The following is a 20389-nucleotide window of genomic DNA, read 5'->3' as shown; positions in this document are numbered from 1 at the left end:
CTAGCTGCACTTTGAAAACTTAAAATTCAGTCATTGTTTCAGGGTAGATGTGTGTAAGATCATTACAAGAATTTGGTTGAGGAATGAAGTTGGCTTCTTGATATTTGAAAAACAAGTTGTCATAGAATTCTGATGGTGGAAAGTGTGTATACTTCTGTGTACTTGTTAGTCTTCATGCTTTATACAGTCAGCTTTTAGTCTCTGCAACAGAACACTCACCTTGCAGTTATTGTTTCAGCAGCTTGAACACATTTAGTCAACACATCTTTCATGATGGCTCCGTAAACATTTTGACTCAAAGATTTGAACAAAAGCATATTTTCCATATGATTTTTCGATGTTTTCAAAAGATTTTAGTAGCAGAATTTGTGATGCTGGAATAAAGTAAAAGGCTTGTGCATACACTCAATAAAAATTTACATGTTTTAATTTGACAAACACTTGGAAATGCCATTTATGCATCATCAAACTGAGCAATGTGAGATTAAATGTTCAGATGAAATATATTAGAAAATGTTTTCCAATATGTTTATTAGAAACACAGATATTTCTAAACTCTGTTTACAGTTATGGCTAAATTATCCATGATGGAAATGTGGTCTAATTGAAGGCCATGTGTCATTGTTTCCTATATGCAGGAATCACCTTATTATCCTGTATGCAACGGGCTGGTAGGCTGGTGTTGAATCTTGTTTTTTTTTAATTTTTCAGAACTTAAACCCATCTGTAGCCCATGACTGGACTTCAGGTTTACAAAAACTGATTTTGAAAAAAGAAGATGAAATCAGAGCAGCAGATCGCTGTAGAATTCAGCTGCAACTCCCAGGAAAACAGGACAAGTCAGTAGAAATCTTGATTACAAAACTTTCTAAATTGGTTTATGTATATATGTACGAGTGCGGATTTGGGAATCTGTAGCTCTTCCCTCCCTTCTGTCTCCATAGTAAGCCCCTGAGTTTTGCTCTTACACCATAATTCTGGCAGCTTTAATGTTCCAGAGCAGCACTGTAGCTTTTCTCCTGTTCCTCAGCCCAGCGTTCTGGATGCAAGAAGCAAGAGAGGAACCATGGCAGTGACAGCTAATAGGGAACAGTCACTGTTGTATTCCTTCACCAGCTCCTCTCATAATATTTCATGTAAAGTATAGGAAGATGGACATATGGTGTGTCATAGCCTGCACACTTAAATCAGAGCCGAGTCTTTGTCTAAGTATTAGAAAGTAATGAAATTTCATCTTGCTCAACATTCTTAGCCATGGCTGTATTCATACCCAACGCATTTATAGTGGCTTTTTTTTTCTTCCTGTACTGCAGGTCTGGGCGGCCAACTTTCTTTACAGCTGTGTTCAATACATTTACCCCTGCCATCAAACAGTCTTGGATCAACAATTTACAAATGGCTAAACTGGCCCTTGGTAATTCCTAGTTACTCAAATTTCCTAACAAGTTAAAATAGCTCTCGATGTACAGTGTAATATATTTATTTTTATGTTTTGGAGAATGATTTTCCTTTTTTGGTGAAAATTGTCTGTAGATGTTTAAAATTGCAATAGAGTAAACAGTAGTGATTGTGTATCACTACAAAGTATTAGCATTATAGATAAAACAGGGCAATCATTATGAAGGAATATATTTTCAACAGTATTTTTATGAAGTCTGGTATTCATGACTAATTGTTGCATCTAAATCAACACAAATAGTCTCCAAGTCAGAGCAATAAAAAATATGCTGTCCTGTGATGTTATTAGTTTCTTGTGTTTGCACAAAGGGATAGGTTTCCAAAGATACTTGGACTTTTTAATGCCTAAGTTGAGAAACATTAACTTTCTTGAAAGCAAGTTTCACCAGCACATGGTCAAAATAGAGTACTTTTGTGATGTCTCACAGAAGACAAGCAAAGTCACAAAAAAGAAGAGAGAATGGATGTTTCCATCATTCCAGGATGAGGATCCTTATAATTATGATAACTGGCAGTTGGTAGTGATGTTTCTTAAAAAGGCAGAGAAATGCTGTTCAACAGATTTCCTAGAGTCTTGAGGAGAGGTTTGATGTGTCTTTTCCTCTTTCAATATTCAATTTACAAGATCGTTAAGAGACTACCCTTAACATTTTGCTAATATAAGATGTTCTTTCTTTGCATTATCAGTATGCATGTAATCTACTCAATGGAATTTTTGCTCATAGTTTTATGTTGTCATTTATGCATCTATGGCATAAGAACAGCCTGATCTGTATTGACTCGTCCTGACAGAATTCTTTTCTATTCCTGTGGAAGGGTGGAAATGATTATTTAGTGAGAGGTTTGTGGAGTGTTTCATGTTTGTTCTTTCCATTACAGCAGAGGATAACCTGTTAGGTTGGTTCTGCATAGAAGATGATGGGAATCAAATCAAAAAGGAAAAACATCCTCTCCTTGTTAGACACATGCCAGTGATGATGGCCAAGCAACAGGAGTTTAAGGTGAATGGAATTTTGATATGAGATTACAATTAGGTTTTCTTGTGTGATATAATTTCTAAAGAATACCGTATTGTAAATATATCTATTAGTTCACATCTGCTAGTTCTCTTGAGTGGCTACCTTGGTTTAAGACCATAAAGGTCCAGAAGAGTCACAGGAATGCAAAATGAAAATATTGGCCTCAGCCCTGGGCTAACTTTGCCAGTTTTGCAGCTCCTAAAGTAATGTGGGTGTGAGCCCAGGTGTCATTCCTGGTTCTTCCAAATCCTTGATATTACTAGAAAATATGACTTAAGTATTACTGCAGCCTCAGCTGCAGTTTGGCTCTCAGGCCGCAGCTCAGGGTGGGAAGAGAACCTCTGCGTGGCTAATCCTGTTCGCTGGCTCTCTGCGTGCTGCTCAGCCTACCCAGTGGTGTAGGGAGCCATCAGGGCAGGTTTCTGTCAAGACTGAGAGCTAAACTACCAGGGTTAACTATGGAAAAAACATCACTTTTGACTAAGATGCAAAGTGACACAAGGTGTAACAAGGAGCCTGGGAAATATCCAACATGCAGACTGTCTTATTTTTCACCAGTGATTTATTTCATTGTCACATCTACTGTAAATCAGTACAAGTAGATAGCTTCAGCATCTGTTAAATGAGACATGCTAAGACAGGCATGGAAACTCTTTTTTCTTTCTCTTTTTTTCATCTATTGATTTCAAATTTTTATCTGTATATAGTGAATTGCTTTGCTGAATAGTGTTTTTTCTACTAAGGCAAATCACTTTGTAATGCCTGCTGACTTCAAGGAGACTGTAAAAAATTCTTTGCACTTTGGAAAATTAAGTCAACTTGGAATTTAGAACTCTTAAATTTTGCCAACTTGTTTTGTGTTTTTTTTGTTTTGTTTTGATTTTGTTTTGATTTTTTTGTTTGTTTGTTTTTAATTGTTCACTGTTGGGAGGTGATGTTGCTAGACTGTGGGGAGTTAATACTAACTGAGTAGTCTAAGTTAATACTAACTGAGTTTTCACTGGTACTACAATATGATCACAAGGACGTTATGTCCAAAATGTGAACATTAGTTTGAATTCTAGAGAATCTTGTGTAAAAATGTAGTATGACACCTCATTAGAAAACTTTCTATTCTCTACACAGTTATGAATTGCTTTTATATATTTTGAAGTGTTTACATAAGCTTTAGCAATCTGCCATGGATATTAGGGAAATTAGAAATCCATGACTGGTTATAAAAATGTTTTTTTTCAGATCCTTGATGCTTTATTCATCTTCGGAGTTGGGATGGACTTTAAATATAGATCTTGAGTCTGGTGCTGCTTTCAGGTTTTTTTTTTTTAAATGGCCTGCATGATAAAGTCATGAGTATTGCTATTAATATACTGACAGTAACATGATGACATGAGATTGGAAGGGAGTTTAAGTCTGAAGAATGATAGCATTAGCATTCAAAATGACCAAGGCACCTGGAGAAATAATTTGCGGGGGGAAAGAAAAATAAAAAGGATAAGAGTCAGCAGGACAGACACATGGTATGCTCAGGGAGAAATTAGGAGTTTCATAAATGCAGATTGAAGCGGTGGTTTAGTTGGTCTGTTAAAGTAATTTTTAATAGACCAGCAAGGTAAGGATTGCTTAGGAATGCAATATTGTTACAAAGAGCAGTATGAATGAGATGTGTAGAAACAGGCTTCTGAAGAGGTGACCATGGTGTAGTGCTGCTACCAGCTCTGCTAGAATAGTGCGTTTGGGCGAGAAAACTCTGCACTCTCAAATATACACATGAGGCTGATACATCTGCTGGAGGGATGTCACTTGAAAAAGTGGCAATAATAAATTTAAAAACAAAAATTTGAAAAAGTAATTGTTTAAAAAAATTTATATGTAATAATGTTCATTTAGCCTAATGAAGAGGTGTCTCAGGCAGGGTCTTGACATATATCAGCCTTACATGTAAAAGGACACTGCAAAGAAAGAGAAGTAAGTACCTGGTGTCTGAGATGAGAGGTAACAGGCTAATGATTCCATCAGGGATAGTGTCAGTTTGGGGACATGAAAAAGCTTAATAAAAGTCACAAAGCATTTGAGCAGATCAGCAAAATAGAATTTGTCGTCTTTGGCCATGAAGGTCTGTAGGGGTAGATAAGGAATGTGTCAGGAACAATATCTGTTCAGCTGACCCTGCCCAGGGAAAGCTGGGTGAAGCAAACTGACTCCTTGCCTTATGAGATTCTTTGATATCCTTAAATGCTTTAGTTAATTACGAACTAAAATAGACATAAACAGGCATATTTTTTTAAAGTGCTAATGGCTCTCTTTTTCTCTCTTTGAAGATTGAATGTGCTGCTTATAATCCTGAACCATACCTTGCTGGAGAAACAGAGTCAAATTCCTGTGCTGTGGAACATGGTTTTCTTTGGGTAAGTGTAATCTTTACCCAAAGTAAAATCTGAAAGTGGTTGTCTCCTGTTTCTTTCCACTGCTTTTTGTGACTCGACAATGTGTAGGTATGAAAGAAATGTTGGGTTGTTTTTTTCTCTTTGTTTATTTGTTTAAAAATAAAAGATTAGCTACTAATTTGTCCATGTGATCTTGCTGGTCTCTGTAGGGTGTCAGTTAAGTGTGTTTAATTTGTGCAGCACAGAACGAATTCCAAAGTGCTGAGCACATTCAGAAGGGAGTTACGTGCTAATTTGTAACAATTGGTGCTAAAAACCCATATGAGCTTACACTGTCTGTTTTCATGGTTCAAGAATGCTTTAGCCAAAAATAATCTGTTTAAATCTGCATAGGAAAAAACTTACTGTACATGTTGCTATGACCCCAGATATGTAGATATTCCAGCAGAAAAAAATGAGGTGGATAGAGGCTGTTCTTAAAAAAAAAAAAAAAAAAGGCAAGCTAATGATTCCAGGAACTTTTCTAGTTACTACAATACTGAAATTTTAAGGGAACCCTTGCACATTAAAAGTTAGAAATAGCTTTCCTTAGTGGTGTTTTTCAAGGTGACCCATAAAATTTCCTTTTGTCTTTGCCATTTGTAAACAGTAATTGCAAAAACATGCAAATGAAATCTTTCTGCTGCTATAAAATATTCTTTTTCTCTTTCCTATTTTATTTCGTATAAACAGAAAGAGTTACTATACAAAAACATGTACTGTGCTTGGGTAGATTTTTTTACTTCTCCCTGATCCCTAAATTGTGCAAGTTTTTGGACATGTTCATGATACTTAGTTCTGGATCAGGGAGAAATTTAGGTTTCTTTTCAGCAAGTTTAGAAGACTCTTTCTTTTGGGACAGAGCATTTCTTTGTAGACCTGTTACTGTGCAAAGGACAGGCCTCAGCCGTATTACCTGTTTTAAAAGAGCCTGAGACAATTAGAACACCAGTTATTAAAATAGCATGTTGCACAGATACTTACAGTAATTACATTATGTAACGTATGTACATTTGAGTCAGATATCAGAATAGGCCATAATATTATTCCTGCTTTAAAAACACAATATTTTTTGAGTGTATAATTCAAGTTTGTATGTATAATGTTTTTATATATCTTGTATTTGTGCTGAATTATTCTCTTATGTCTTAATGCAAGAAAATTCATATTGGCACATATAACTTGAGATGCAGTCTTCAGTTAAAATTCCAATCATTCCTTCTGGTACATGTTGACCTTCCTGGAGACAGGCATCAGTCACGGTTTGTTGTGTCTTTTTTTTTAATTTTACTTTTTTCATTTCAGATTGGCAGTTGTACTAATCAGATGGGCCAGATTGCAATAGTCTCATTTCAAAGCTCCAGCCCCAAGGTTATTGAGTGCTTCAATGTGGAATCACGGATTCTCTGCATGGTCTACATACCAGAGGAGGAGAAGCTGAAAGAGCAAAACAAAGCTCCAGACTCTGAAAGTGTTCTTGCAAAAACTTCTAATGTGCCTACTATTTGCCTTGGCATGGAAGAAGGAAGGTGATTCTTGGTTTTGGTGTAATGTGTATAATTTATTGATTAAGTTTGCTGTTCTATAGCAAAACTGTGTGAGATATTTCCAAGAAAATGTTTACTTTTTAAAAAAGTATCCAAGTGTTATGCTAGTGATCTCAAGGTATCATCTCCACTTAAATCAAGGGTAAAATGCACTCTACATTATTTAAAATAACACTGTGTGATATTTGAAATTAAAGCAGGGCATCTTTTTGATGAAAGAGGATTAGTTCATCATATCTGAAAAATATAAATACTACTTTTGTAACAATACAAGGTAATCTTCAGTTATTAGACAGTTTTCAGAATGGCAAAGAGGAATGCACTAATTTTCTGCCCTGTCATATTATGCAGGATTTGTCACATGAAAAAAAATTTTGTTGTTTACTATTGACATTAATTACTTTGCTGTCTTTGAACTGATGGCCTACTGAGCCATCCCTTGATTTGTGCTGAAGAACGAGGCTACATATTCTAAACTTATAGATCAGTTGTCAAACAGATCTTGTTATAGTTAGTGAGGTCATAAACTACATGTTATTTTTGAAGGTGTTTGTAACCAGTATAAATGAAAGAAAACAAAATTTTCCAAGGAAAATGCCATTTCTAGAAATCAGTGATTTAATTCCAGATTTAACAATATTCTTATCGTACCCATTGTAATAATCAATAGGAATTGTGGAAATTTTAAGTGTAAGTGATGTCTGGTAGTGAGTTTTTCTTTTCTTCTCCCTAGTTCTCCACATAATATATATTTTTTTAACTAATTAAAGTTTTAGGTAGACTCATAATAAGGACTTTGAGCAGAATTTTTATTATGCCTCTTTTTCGAATAACTGTTTCTGCAGACAAGATAATATGAATGTGTTGTCATATGTCAGTGTTAAGTAATTGCAAGTTGTCTGCGCAGACATTCTGGGGTGTCAAGAATTGAAGGAGAAAATCCTCCTTTCCCCATATTTTATTTTAAACTTCCCTTTTGCATATTCTAGCAAGAACTATGTAAAGCATAATTTCACAGGTCTGTTTCTTCTTGTTTCTTTTTATAGCATTTCTATTTACAAAAGTTGCCAAGGCTCAAAGAAAATTCGACTTCAACACTTCTTCACTCCTGAAAAATCAACTGTTATGAGCTTAACATATAGGTCTCAGTACTTGTTTGCTGGCTTGGTAAATGGAAACATCTCAATCTACACAAAAGCAGAAGGTAATGCTGCATAGTGATATGATTTGATGGCATCCTGAGGAACTCACATGTCAGTGTATTTTGGCAGAAGCAATTTTCCACTAATGTATTTTCTGAAAATTCTTTGTAAAACTGCTGAACTAGGATTACTACTCTTTCCGGTACATCTAAAGAGACTTGTTGTCTCTTTTTGAAGGATAGTATGAACTTTGATACTGTGCCCACTTTCAGCATACATGCATATGACAATTGATTTCCCCCCTTAAACCCTGAAGTCTTCAGTGTTGCAAGAATCCAGAAATTTATGTGCTAACAGCATTACACAGTATTTTACACAGCACAGTGCTTATTTCTCTCAACTATCAAGTACTGGTGTTTATGAAACAGAGAAATCCCCTATTGGTAGAGATTTCTGTATTTCTCATTTAAAATGACAGTCCCATTTTTACTGTACAGATGGAATGTACAGTAAAAATGTCATAGGAATGTCTTTCCTGTGTGTGCAGTTCATGTATTTTATGGCAGGCCTCCTTTTTCTATTAGTATCACAGTTGGCTGTTTTATATCTAGCTAAATAATTGGCTAAAATAATTTGAATAAAGGAGAATCCCAGGCACTTTTTCTGAACCACAACTGTCTTTTCCAGAGCTGATTGAGGTGCTTCCAGTACATCTCACTAACTTACCTGCAGTATTGCATATATATCCAGTGATTCAGTTCAAAATCAGTGTGACTTTGCTCAAGGTTTGAAACCTTAATGTTTTAAGTGAAATGTTAGCAAAGAGACTCCTAACCTTGCAAAATACAGAGCCTGCAGAGATCTGCCTTGTTTGTAAGCTGCAGTAATGATGGTTGTCATGCTTCTCTAATGAGGTGGGCCCTGTGAACAGTTCAGCTGCATTTGTGTGGCACTGTACGTTGGCTACTAAATCCTACCAGTCTCTAATTGAGGAACCAAACTCAGTATCTGTAATCTTGGGACAAATTATACATCCACTGTTAGATCATAGACTTTATTTGGGAAAGGTACAGGATGCTTTTTTTTTTCCCCAAGCAGCAAAGGATCTGGGTAAAAAGTGTTGGGAAAGAGATTTCCTTTGTCCAGTTGTTGTCTTCAACCCAGTATGTTTCCTGTTGAGCTGTTGTCTCTGATCCGAAGCCAGGCATTAGATTTTAGTTCCCCTTAAAACTTTTTTTTTTTTTTTAACCACTGAATAGCATTTTTTTTCTTTGCTTTTGAGGCACAGGAGAGAGGTCTTGATCCTAGATTCATAATATTTTTGGTATTTCAGTTTCTCTACATACCTGGGAGGGGTATTAAAGTGAATCTGTCATCTTCTCTGAAAGGTGTTGGCGTATTTAAGCTATTTTAAGACTGCAATTACTATCACTCAACTTCTTCCAGAAAAGACCACTTAAAAAACACAACTGACAACTATCCTTGGCAGTATAGCTAAGAAAGGATTAATGGGTTGCATAACTACAGAGAATGTTAAAGATGGGGCAGAGCTGTTAACCAGACTGCATTACAGTCTGGTTATGAGATGGAGGTTGTTGCATTTACCAGGATCGTAGCATCCCCTGCTTGTTTTCTTCTGAAGACACTGGGTTTGGGCAGTGAGATGTTCATAGAGCCTGTCAAAGTCTGAGTCATAGTCAGTGGAACTTTGATATGGGAAATAATGGTATTTCTCTGACTCTTGTCAGTTAATCTTGTCCCTCTCATTTTTTGCTCAGTGTGGCTTATTTCAGTTCTCCATGTACCATGGAAGTTGTGTGATTCAGCTGCTGCCATATTAGCATCCATCTTCCTTATGGCTGCTGAGGTTATGTGGGGCAGTCAGCCCTGGAGGGGTGTTTTTATAAGCACTGACCTATTTACCAAACAAAGGAATCCACCCTCTGAGGAGCTTTGTGTAGTTCATCAGGGTTGCCTTCTGTTCTGCAGAGGAGGTTACTTTTCAGCCACTTCAGCTTGGGTTTTGGTCTATCATCATAAAGGAGATTAGGTAAGGATTTAAAAGTGAATGTGAAATATATCTATGCATTACATCTTGATTTGAAGCCTGAGAAGGACAAATGCTGTGAGATGCACAGGAAACATGGTTGTTACAGGATTCCATGAGTGAGAAAAGATAACCTTTCTTCTAGGATGAAAATCTGTCTCACAAGTCTGTGATAGAGTTGAGATCCTTTTGTCTTCTTCCCTGGGCAGAAACTGTGTGGATCAGTTCAGTCACTGTAGCTCAATGCCTTACTTTGTGTAGTCAGAGACTCACGATTTGTGTCATTTGGTTTGCAGGACCCAAATAGCTCTAATTTCTCCAGTTGTTCTCAGAGGGGTCAGTGCATATAAATATCCATGATATTTGTTTACCAACATCTGACTTTCTTCACTAGAGAACTATGTCAGATAAACAGCATCCAGAGTGCTCCGGCTGCAGAAAATCTTGTTTTGAAGTAGTAAAAAATGGAAACTGAGAAGTCTTACAGTAAACCAAAGAGCAAATGCCATGTTAATGGGAGAGTAGGAGGTGCACAACTTCCTTTCTGGAGGGTAGTCATATTTTAGTGAGACACCTCATGTACTTTCACATATGAGGTAAAAAGTGCTTCAGTACTTTTTGGTATTTTATGTATTTTTAAGTACTTAAAAATATTTGAACACATACTGAAAGCAAAGTGTTGAAAAAGTAATAAAATCTACTTGGCTCTTAAATGTGAGCTAACATGGTGATTTGTGAAAATATCACAGAACACTGGGGTGCAGGTCATCTAATATGTTAATTGTAAAAACAGTACCCCTGATAATTATCCTCACTAATAGTTAATTTTATGTGTGTGAGAAGACTTGTTTTGGGAACTGTGGGACAGCTAGTGAATTAAATGAGATTCTATATAGGAAGGGGAGTGGTGCAGATTGCAAAATTTCTCTTTTGCACAGTTATCATTCTGAAAATTCTGCCTTTAGTGTTTGCCTCAGGCTGAGTTAATATTTCCATGCAAAACATGCTTAGAAGAGGTTAATGGAAAAGTGTGTTGTATTGTCTTTGTTTAAAAAACATAACAAAACCCCTTTGTGATGATTGCAGACAGCCCAGCAGATGTGTTTTCTGAGTGATGTAATAGCAAAAAAGGTCAGCGCGTGTTTGACTTCCATTCACAAAAGTATCTTAGGAAAGGGAAATCACAATCTTTATATAATATAGGTGTATTGTTCCTGACATACTGTAGTCAGTTCCAGCTTCCTTTCTTCTAGACATTGATATACATTTCCTTTTCATAAAGTCCTGTAAAGAGTACAGGAGAGAAACAGGAAAAAGAAAATAAAAACTTAGAATTATTGTGGCAGAAAGTAGAAGAATTAATATTTTAGTAATACAGTAAGAGTTTGGTCCTATGAAATAGTAGCTGGGTCATTTTTGGCCATGCACAGAACAGAAGAGACTTCACTGGTAAGAACTTAAGGAACTCTGAAGTTGGTCAGAAGTTTTGATGACTTACTTGTCCAAAGAGGCTTTGTGACACTAAGCAATGGAGCATTTTCAGAGGATTAATATAGAAGAAAATGACAAAAACTGAAAGGAAATACAAGAGTAAGGGAAACAGTTATAACAGTGAAGGAGTAGCAAGTTAGTTGACTGGTGAGGTACCTTGATGGATTTGGTAAGACCCTTGTGTTCTCTGACACACTGAGGAAAGGAAGAATATGTGGAACATAAAACACTGATGTCAAAGTCAGAGCTTGAGTGGATCCATGTATTGCTGTAGCTTGTCTGAAGAGTGGATTTCTGGCATGTGATTGCCACTTTAGGTAGATGTTGTGAGAGGTATTGCTATGAAAAATAAGCAGTGGTATTAAGCTGTTAGGGAGAGGACTAGAGTAGTGATACTGAAACAGAGATAAAATACTGTTGGCTATGCATTGCCAGATAATACTCATCACCAGAAATATGTTGACAATGCTTTCAGTCTTATTTGTATATCTCTTATGCCAGGACCTCAGCACCACCCCCTGCATAACTGTAGGAAGACCTCTGTCAGCTATTTAGCTTGAAGAATTTGATGCATGTGGGAGAAAAAAATGAGTATGCATGCACAGTATAGGACACTCCTAGTTACATGTTGTTTAGAAGAGCAGGCCTGAGTGTCTCGTCTTATTTCCAAGTGATCAGGAATGTGGTAAACTTTTGACTTCTGTAGGTACCATTTTACTCCTCCACAGTGCTGGGTTATGTACCATGTGATGGAAAAAATGTTTGTGCTCCACTGCACTAATTAACCAAGAACTGCTGTTCCCAGGGCTGTGTTGGCAGCTCTGTTGAAATCATCAGTAGTGCTGCTAAGCAAGAGAGGAAGCTGTCAACAAAAGAGCTTGCTCAGTTCAGCTTGACTGAAAGCATAAAGGAAGGGAAGACTACTACAAACTTTGAAAAGACTTTCTGAGGAAATAAACTATATGTTAATAGGTTATCTCATATGAAGACCTGAGTGCACCAACTAACTACAGTTTTTAAAAGTACTAAATATTTAAAATATTTATAAATTAATCATAGGAAGCCTATTCTTATAAATTATTGTAAAATAATTTTACTTTTCCTCATTGAGTTTTGTAGAAACAAACCACAGAAGGATAAAATGAACATTGTTTTAAAACTTTTCCTATAAAATGGATATTGTTTTAAAACTTCTTCTAGTCACTCAAATTTAATCAGATAGGAAGATAACTAATTTTTCAAATTCATAAAAATCACAAGACTAATAACAAAATGCACTAATGGAAATATAATGTCCTTTTACACTGAAGTCTTAGAAATATTTTATAAGCATGAGAGACCTTACTTTGATGCAGCTAAATGACACATGCATTGCAAGATACTGTTCAACACTGGTGTATAAACTAGAGCATGTATCTTCTGGAGAAATATAAGTTACAAAGAGTATTAAAAATATTGGCATGACACAGTGACATAACACAGATCTATTAGTATATTATCTGTCTTCTATTTTTTTAAATACTTATCTAATATGCAAATATCAAACATCTTATATACAACATAAATATATGACATCTAATTTCTGGAAGCCCCTGGATTCATTTCTATCTTTGACCCTGTTCTCGGATTTTGTAGACACACCTCTTTCCTGCAAACATCTGTACCTGCAATTCATATCCTCATGAGATATGCCTTGAGATTCTGTTGGCAGAAGTTTTATCTTGACTTCTCTTTCTTCCTTCTTTTCTCTTTTGCCAGGAAAAAATAAACTTACTTTAGTCAGCAACTAGCAAAGAATTTTATGGCATCAAACAAAGCTATTCCTTATCTTTTTTGCAAGTGCTGGGAATAATTTTAAATACCTGGGTAGTGCCAGTTGGTGAAACTACTTAGATAAGCATGTCTTGAATCTGCAGGTGTTTACACAAGTTGGATAGAGATAATGCTTCTTTTCCCTTAGATTTTAGAAGCAATGGACATTGAATCAGACAGATAACATGAAATAGCCAGTGTCAAACATGAAGTCTGTGCAGGTATTGAACAGGGTCTGCTGAGATCTGGAGAGAGAAGCAGGAAGAATATTATATTTTTTTCAAAGCGTGCTTTTGATGGTGTTAAACCACTTTTGAGCTAGACATAGACTTGCTGATTAATTTTGGAGATGGGTGATAAATTTCTTGGTCAGCAAAATGAAGTCATGATCTTACTCTTAGCCAGCCTGTGGTTAAAGCATTTACAGAAGTATGTTGGATTATCAGGCTTAATCCCTTGCCTTGCTTGAGTGGATTTTTACCCATGCTTTCCACTCTCAAGAGATTTCCCTGGCTGCCACAAAATAAAAGGAGAGAGATGCACAGGGCTTCATTTGTCGTCCCGGTGCCATTCCACTTTTGTATAATTAAGGAATCATTCACTGAGGCAGGGTCCAGAACACAGCTGACATATCCTTGGACTAGACTGGAGAGTGTCCCCCTACCCTTTTTTCCCCTCATCTGTCTTAGATACTGTCTGATCTAGAAGACATCAGTGTTTGCAGGAGGAAATAAAAAAGCACCAGAGAATAGCCTTATCACATGACTAGGGTCATAAGGTAGAGTGATAGCTTTGGATTTTTCCTGGACTGATGCATCAAGTGAGATTTCAGGGGTTTTTTTTCAAGAAATTGTGATAACACGAAAGACATGAGACTTCTATCTCACCTTCTTCATATGTCCAATCCTACAGAACTCCTAACTGGATTGTCAAGTACTGTGTTAACACACACACCCCAACAGAAAATGGTTTTGTGAGAACTGAGTTTTTTAAGGCATATATGTTGAATACGATATTCATTATTCAGATGGTATTTATAACATTGATAGTGTTGAAATCGCCTTCTTTCATTGATCAAAATTATAAATTTTGCTTAATGCTTAGTCATCTGAGGAGTTACATGGAACTTCAGGACATAAAGGTCCAGATTTAAAAAAAAAAAAGAAACACATTAGATGTTTGAAATTTAATTTCAGCGAATTGTAAATGAGTCCACAGAGATCCTGAAAACCTTATTTTCCTGTTGTTTCAGTATCAGCTATGCTTTATATATAAATTAATGTATAGCTTGAATGTATTTAAGAGAAAGACTTTTCAAGTTCTGTGAACTTTTGTTTTATATTAATAGTTTTTTCAGTGTGAAAATACAACTAGAAAAGATAGCTTTTTGCTCAGCATATCTGTTTCTTGCCCAAACTCACAGTCCTTATCCTTCAGAAAAAACAGGAAGATTGTACCAGAATTATGCTGGGTTTATCCCTGAGAATGGTGCTGTGTAGAGATTGTTAAATGTCTGCAGTCAGCGTCCCTTGCACAGTGAAAATTGTGACACGCACGTGTGCAGCTTCACTCTCTGAAGGCTCTGCACTGCCTGCAGTGGTTACAGCAATCATAGAGTATGGGCAGCCTCCAGTTTATAATTTAATTTGTGGGTAATGTGGTTGCTGAAGAATGGAAACTTTTCCAGAAGTTTGTTTATTACTAATAGTACATATGAGTCATAGAGAACACAGAGTGACTCTGACATTACAGGGAGAGTTTGCAGGCTAATAACTGGAAGCACTCCTCTCACTGCAAACTAAAATAATGAAAATTATTTTGACAGCCTGAAACTAAATGTCAATTCTACAAAGATGCTTTCAGAAGAGAGCCACATCCTGAGAATGACTCAGTGAAGGTTGTATCACACAGATGACAGAAATTTTGAGAAGTTCTCCAGACCTGAGGCTTCTCATTATTGTTGTTGCTACTGTGATTGGTGAAGCAGGAAATTTTGTGACCCCGTTCCTTAAGCAAATAATAGAAGATGCACTTGTTTTCAGGAGGAAAAAGAAAAAATTGTACTTAAGTGCTTGTCCAAAGATGTGTTTACTTTGGTCTCATCAATCAAAATTTAAGTGGTTACTGAGTTGAAACCAGTGTCAGAAAAGTAGACAAACTTTTCTGCAGCTTGTGCAGGAAGAACGCTTTTCAATGAAGAAATGATGCTTTTTGAAATATTTTATCTCAGTGTAAAACCCAGTTACTTTTAACAGATTTTTATATTATTAATAAATCATAATGTATAGAAATGTCATCCTTGAGACTATATTCAGTGAGCACTTACAATATATAAACTAATATGAAAACATTAAAATTATTATTGATGTACTTAACATGTCCATTTGTATGTATAAAAGAGAAAGCCACAACTGTTTCAAGAAACCTATGTTGCTGGTTCTTAAATCTGGGGATAAATAATCTGCTAGTCCTTGTTTCAAAGAGATGGCAATTGAGATTGACCATAGCAGTAAGTGGAAGCATGCTGTTCTTACCCGAACCTCTCTCAATAACTGATTGTGCCACATACACATGCATAATTTAATTTAGATCTGCTAAATGCAGTCCAAAGAAAACACTGTGGGTTTTATAATTAGAGGAAAAAGTAAGAAAAGTGAAGATATGGCACAAGACCAAGTTTTAATTTCTTCTTTTTTTTGCTTTTAATTTCCGTCTTAATTGAAACATCTAGTAGCAGAAAGGTCCATTTCATCAAAATGCTCTTAAAGAGTGATCTGCACTCATTAGAGCCTACAGTAAAAATCTTCCTGATGACTTTGCACATGAAGGATGATTCTGTCCTAGTTAGAAATTGATTCATCTTGAAATAAGTTGGCTGTGAGCTCCTTCTGAGTTGGAGACAATTGTGTCAGCCATGGGTTTCTGGCTGTATTTCCTCTGGAAAGGAAAGCAGTTGTATCATAACAGCAATGTAGTATTCCTGATTTATCATTTAATCTAGATAAAATTTACTCTGTTGAAAGTTATATGAGTACTTAGGTTTGGGTTTTCTCCTTAATGTTGTTTTAGCCTTACAAATTTACCCTGGAAGCTAAAAGTAATCATACACAAACCAGGGTAGCTGGAAGTAGCAAGTTGCAGAAATTTAAGCAGTGGACTTTTCAGAACTGTTTTAAAGCAACGATCACCATTTGGTTGTGTATAACCTTTCTTCTTTTTTTATTGAAGATGGGACATGGAACACGGAACCTCAGAAGATAGTTAAATTGGGGGTTCTGCCTGTTAGAAGTCTGCTTGTGATGGAGGAGACCATTTGGGCTGCATGTGGTGGGCAAATTTTTATAATCAGCACTGTGACGCATTCCATAGAGGTAAGAGCTTTTAAAAGCATTGCTCACATTATGCTTCTGGGTATAAGGGGTGAAATTTTAAAGATGAAAATGTGTTTAAGAAGCATCATGATTCAGGGAGCTTTTTATTGAATGTGGTCTCAGTTCTTTTAAATCTCACTCCCTTAGTTTGTAATTCTGCTGTTGTGTTCTCTGCTGATGTCTCATCAAACCTTGCTGCCATTTACCCACTGGTTTCCATAAGGTGCTTGGAAATTATAGAGTATTTGGGGCAAGAGATTTTCTTAAAAATTAAACATGAGGTAAGGCAGCAGAGAAGTAGGTGCCTATAGGATTTTTATGTTAATTACTGAAGAAGATTTAACTAAGAAATTGCTTCTATATAGTTAGATGTTACTTGTACCTTGTGATAATTTCATAATATAATTTTTCAGAGTTTTGCTTCTTGGTGGACTACAAAAAATTTATTTCCATAAGAGCAGTTTCTGATGAATAGTCACACAAAAGCTGGCTTTCTCAGAATGAGAGAAGAGTGTTCAAACTCACATTTGTGACTACATTTTCCAGAAAATGTTAAGCCCTTATTTCTGTCAAAATTACAGCTTTCACCAAAAGAACATCTGAGTAGTCCAAAGTTAAGAGTTGATGAAGCATCAGGAGTTCAACCTCTCCTTCAACCTACAATAGAGTGTCACTGAATTGCATGATGTTTACAGCCATGAAGTTTTTTCAAACAGGAGTCATGATGAGCTCACAGCCTCCTTCTTTGTGTGCTTTGTTGCTGCATTTTTTTCTTTGATGATCATGTTTTCTCCCAACAATTGTCTGTTTGGTACAATTGATTCTGTGAGTCACTGTCATGGGTTTGCAGAGAAATAGCTAACATCCTAATTTCCTCTGTCTTTTCTGTGTTTTCTGAGAGATTTGTTTCATCGAATAAGATGCTTGGGTCGTATATTCTTTTACTTTGCTTTTCTTTAAGGCTTGTTTTGTTAGTATTTTGAATGGTATGATTAGGGAAAGATTTTTGGATTATTGATTTGGATAGGTGCTTGTAATGGACTTTTGTTAGTTTTACAGCCTCTGGGACACATGGTTGCTATTCTACAGACTTTGGTAAAATCTCTCAGAAAACAGTAAGAAAACTTCTCTAGGAAAATAGTGAGAAATCACAGCCAGGTTGTTCCTGTGTGAGGCTGGATACGTACAGCCAGATCTCTCTAAATAGGTTTGGCAAGTCTGGCCTAATTCTGTAACAAAGCTCTCCCTAAGTCTGGTGGTATGGCTGCAGTTGGGCTATGCTGGGCTGTTTTGGCAAAGGAGAACAAACACAGAGTTAAACAAACTTTGAGGATTAAAGAATGTTTAAAGCTTACTCTGTCATAATACAGTAAAATGTCATGGACTGCAGTATTGAAAACAGAAGTTTGGAGACATAAAATAACAAGTACTCTACCAATATCTCTCAGACATGGCAGTTTCATTTTTCAGCTGTTACTACAGATTTTCCTACAAAAGCATCACAGGAGGTTTCTTCTAATTTCTCAACTAAGCCATCTGTTGTATTCAGAGCTCAGGTTATTATAGGTCTATTGCACACACAATAAGTGCTGCAGCAAGCAACATATAAGAAATGGTGCATATGGGTTGAGTAATGTTTTTTCAATATAAATAATTTTGTTCAAGAACATGATGATTTTCTGTATATGTGGCTGAGGGTCATCTTTTTAATTTCACACAAATATCCATGGCATAGTGTGTCATTTTTCCTCATAGAATTGCGAATGAGCAATGATTTTCTGTTGCTTCTTTATGGGTATTAAGGCATACTGAGCTTTTTCTCATCATCTCACCAGATTAAACAGGTCACTAATGTTTTCAGTGTTGCTGCCTACTTAGTGATCTGACTTGTTTTGATAATTTCCTGGGTTTATGTTTCTAAAAGTGATCTGCTATGTTGTCCTTCCCAGGTTCACTGACAATATTGTTTCAATATTATACAATACATGAAGCAATTTAAACTCCGTGTATATCAAATATTTTAACATCTGAGCTGCCTCTTCCTTACTGTGAAGAGCTGAATCTTTGCTATGAGGGGAAGCAGCAGCAACAAAATGTTTGCTTTCCCTCTTTGCTCTCTCTTGTTGAAAGTTAGTTGTCATGATTTGACTCAAGATCTTTTGCATAAACGTGATCTTAGCTCCATCAGCAGGAATCCAGGTGTTGCACAGGACTCACCTGTTTCTCTTCCCTCTTTACTGAACTCCTTTATATCTCCATATACTTAATGTGGAGATACTCCATGTATACTGCAATGCAGCTGCTTGCTATTTCATTGCTAGTGTCATGCACACATAACACATACTATGTGCTCTGCATCAAGTACATTATCTGTAAAGGCATCTGGCAAGATTTTAAGGCCACGTTTGTGCAAGTCCATGAGCATATTCAAGTCTATTTTTTAAACTTGTCCTTGTGAGGCACTCTTTGCTTCACTGGTATCTCATATTTAACTGACTGTGCATTTGCTAAGTGCAAAGTATGTTATCCTTGAAGATAATCTCATTCCATGTCTCCTTGCTTTGCTAAAATTTTTATTTGAGATTTTTTCTTTCTTTAATAATTTTTAGTAAATGAGCAGGTTGGCATTGTGTGTATTGGATTTGGATATTACTCACTTCTGCTTTTCTCCCCTCTCTGATATGGGTAAGACTCTCAATTCACTTGTTCTAATAATATGTTACTGTAATAAAATGTTTTAGGTAATGTATTTTATTGGCACAATGCCCCAAACTGGCACAATGCCTCAAGATCCTTGGCAGGGCACACATGAGAAATGCATCAATTGCTGTTATATATTTATTACATACTCTGATCCTCTTTCTGTGAAGAAGAAATTTGTCACTTAGTTTTGACCCTAGATCTGACAGTTGTATTGCTGTTGGGTACAGACCTACATCTGATAATTGACTCTGGGCCTGGGGCTCCTTGTACTCTGCAAAGGCTTGTGCTTGTTTCAAAACTTCAAAAAGTGCCAGAGTATTTAATAGAATAAAGTCACTGATTGAGTGACATTCTATCCTAGTCTGTTTTGTCTTGTTTTTAAAACTTTGCTATCTATACAGGGGTTACGCTGAAATGTTCAGCTGAGTAAACAAAACTATGGAAATCCCTATACATTAATGTGTGTTGCCCAAGTGTTGTAATTCCTTTAAAGCAGTGAAAGACATTTGTTTGATGTTGAAGGTAATGGCACCCATTAGCCTCTTCACCTGAAGCTGAAGAAATTGTGGTTCATCTCTTGGTGCAGCTGTTTGGTGTAAGTGAGCACTCCCTCAAAAGGAAGGCTCTGCTGTGTCCCACACTGCTGGAACACTGGTGAGCTGCATTGGGCTGTGGTGTCCACAGTGCCTTCTGCAGCTCCTGTGCTGCTGTAGTTAGAATGGGAGAACCTGAGGAGGAAAAGCCAGGCAAGAAGAATGTAGGTATGAAAACAGAAAGAGAAAAAGGAAAATTAATTCAATTCTTTTGATAACAAAAGGAATAAGACATCTTTGTTCCTTTGTATCTGTCTTTCTTGTAATAAAAAGAAAAGAAAATTAGAAATTTCAGATGAACGTGTAATTGAAACATATGTCAAAGCTATCCTTTATGCAAAAATTTATGCATAAGAAGGTGCAGCTCTGGGATATGTTCTTGCTCCATTTTAGAAGACCCTTTCAATGAGAATAGTTCTTTCTACAGGTCTTGTCATGTTTGCAGTATACAGTTTTACTTCAAGTGGGTCTGTGTGTTCCAGCAGACAGCTGTACAAATGGCAGGACAGACTTAAGTGGGAGTATAATGAGTTGGCTAGTAAAAATGGAATGTGACAAAAATGCATGTGTAAGTTGTTTTCAGTGGCACCAACGTAGTTGTCAGCTGTGGTTGGATCACTCCAGAGAAAATTCTTTTTTTACAATCTTCATTTTTCTTCTAATTTCAAAGAGTGCAAGTTGCTGGTCAGGTTTGCTTTAGCATCCATGGTCTATACCCTAGAAGTTCTCAAAAGCAAATTAGTCACCAGTGTAGGGATGTATGAGTCCATAAACAAAGTAAGT

General features: G+C 36.3%; 1 protein-coding gene across 10 annotated transcripts in view; it reads left to right on the top strand.

The window, feature by feature from the left end:
- ARHGEF10 (Rho guanine nucleotide exchange factor 10) overlaps positions 1 to 20389 on the top strand; it is a 112493-nt gene that overhangs the window by 77772 nt on the left and 14332 nt on the right. For 9 of the 10 annotated variants that reach the window (XR_008429864.1, XM_053937953.1, XM_053937955.1 and 6 more), the window contains 7 exons: positions 712 to 839; positions 1314 to 1414; positions 2338 to 2459; positions 4796 to 4882; positions 6206 to 6429; positions 7494 to 7651; positions 16168 to 16310. Coding sequence is in view for 9 of the 10 variants with exons in the window: in XM_053937953.1 (XP_053793928.1) it covers positions 712 to 839; positions 1314 to 1414; positions 2338 to 2459; positions 4796 to 4882; positions 6206 to 6429; positions 7494 to 7651; positions 16168 to 16310 (963 nt within the window). In the remaining variant the exon portion in view is untranslated. The remainder of the gene's footprint in view (positions 1 to 711; positions 840 to 1313; positions 1415 to 2337; positions 2460 to 4795; positions 4883 to 6205; positions 6430 to 7493; positions 7652 to 16167; positions 16311 to 20389) is intronic. The other variant, XM_053937958.1, reaches the window with a different exon arrangement.

This window comes from Vidua chalybeata, chromosome 3, assembly GCF_026979565.1.
Source record: "Vidua chalybeata isolate OUT-0048 chromosome 3, bVidCha1 merged haplotype, whole genome shotgun sequence".
Taxonomy (NCBI): Eukaryota; Metazoa; Chordata; class Aves; order Passeriformes; family Viduidae; genus Vidua; species Vidua chalybeata.
This window is presented reverse-complemented; position numbering and strand designations above follow the sequence as displayed.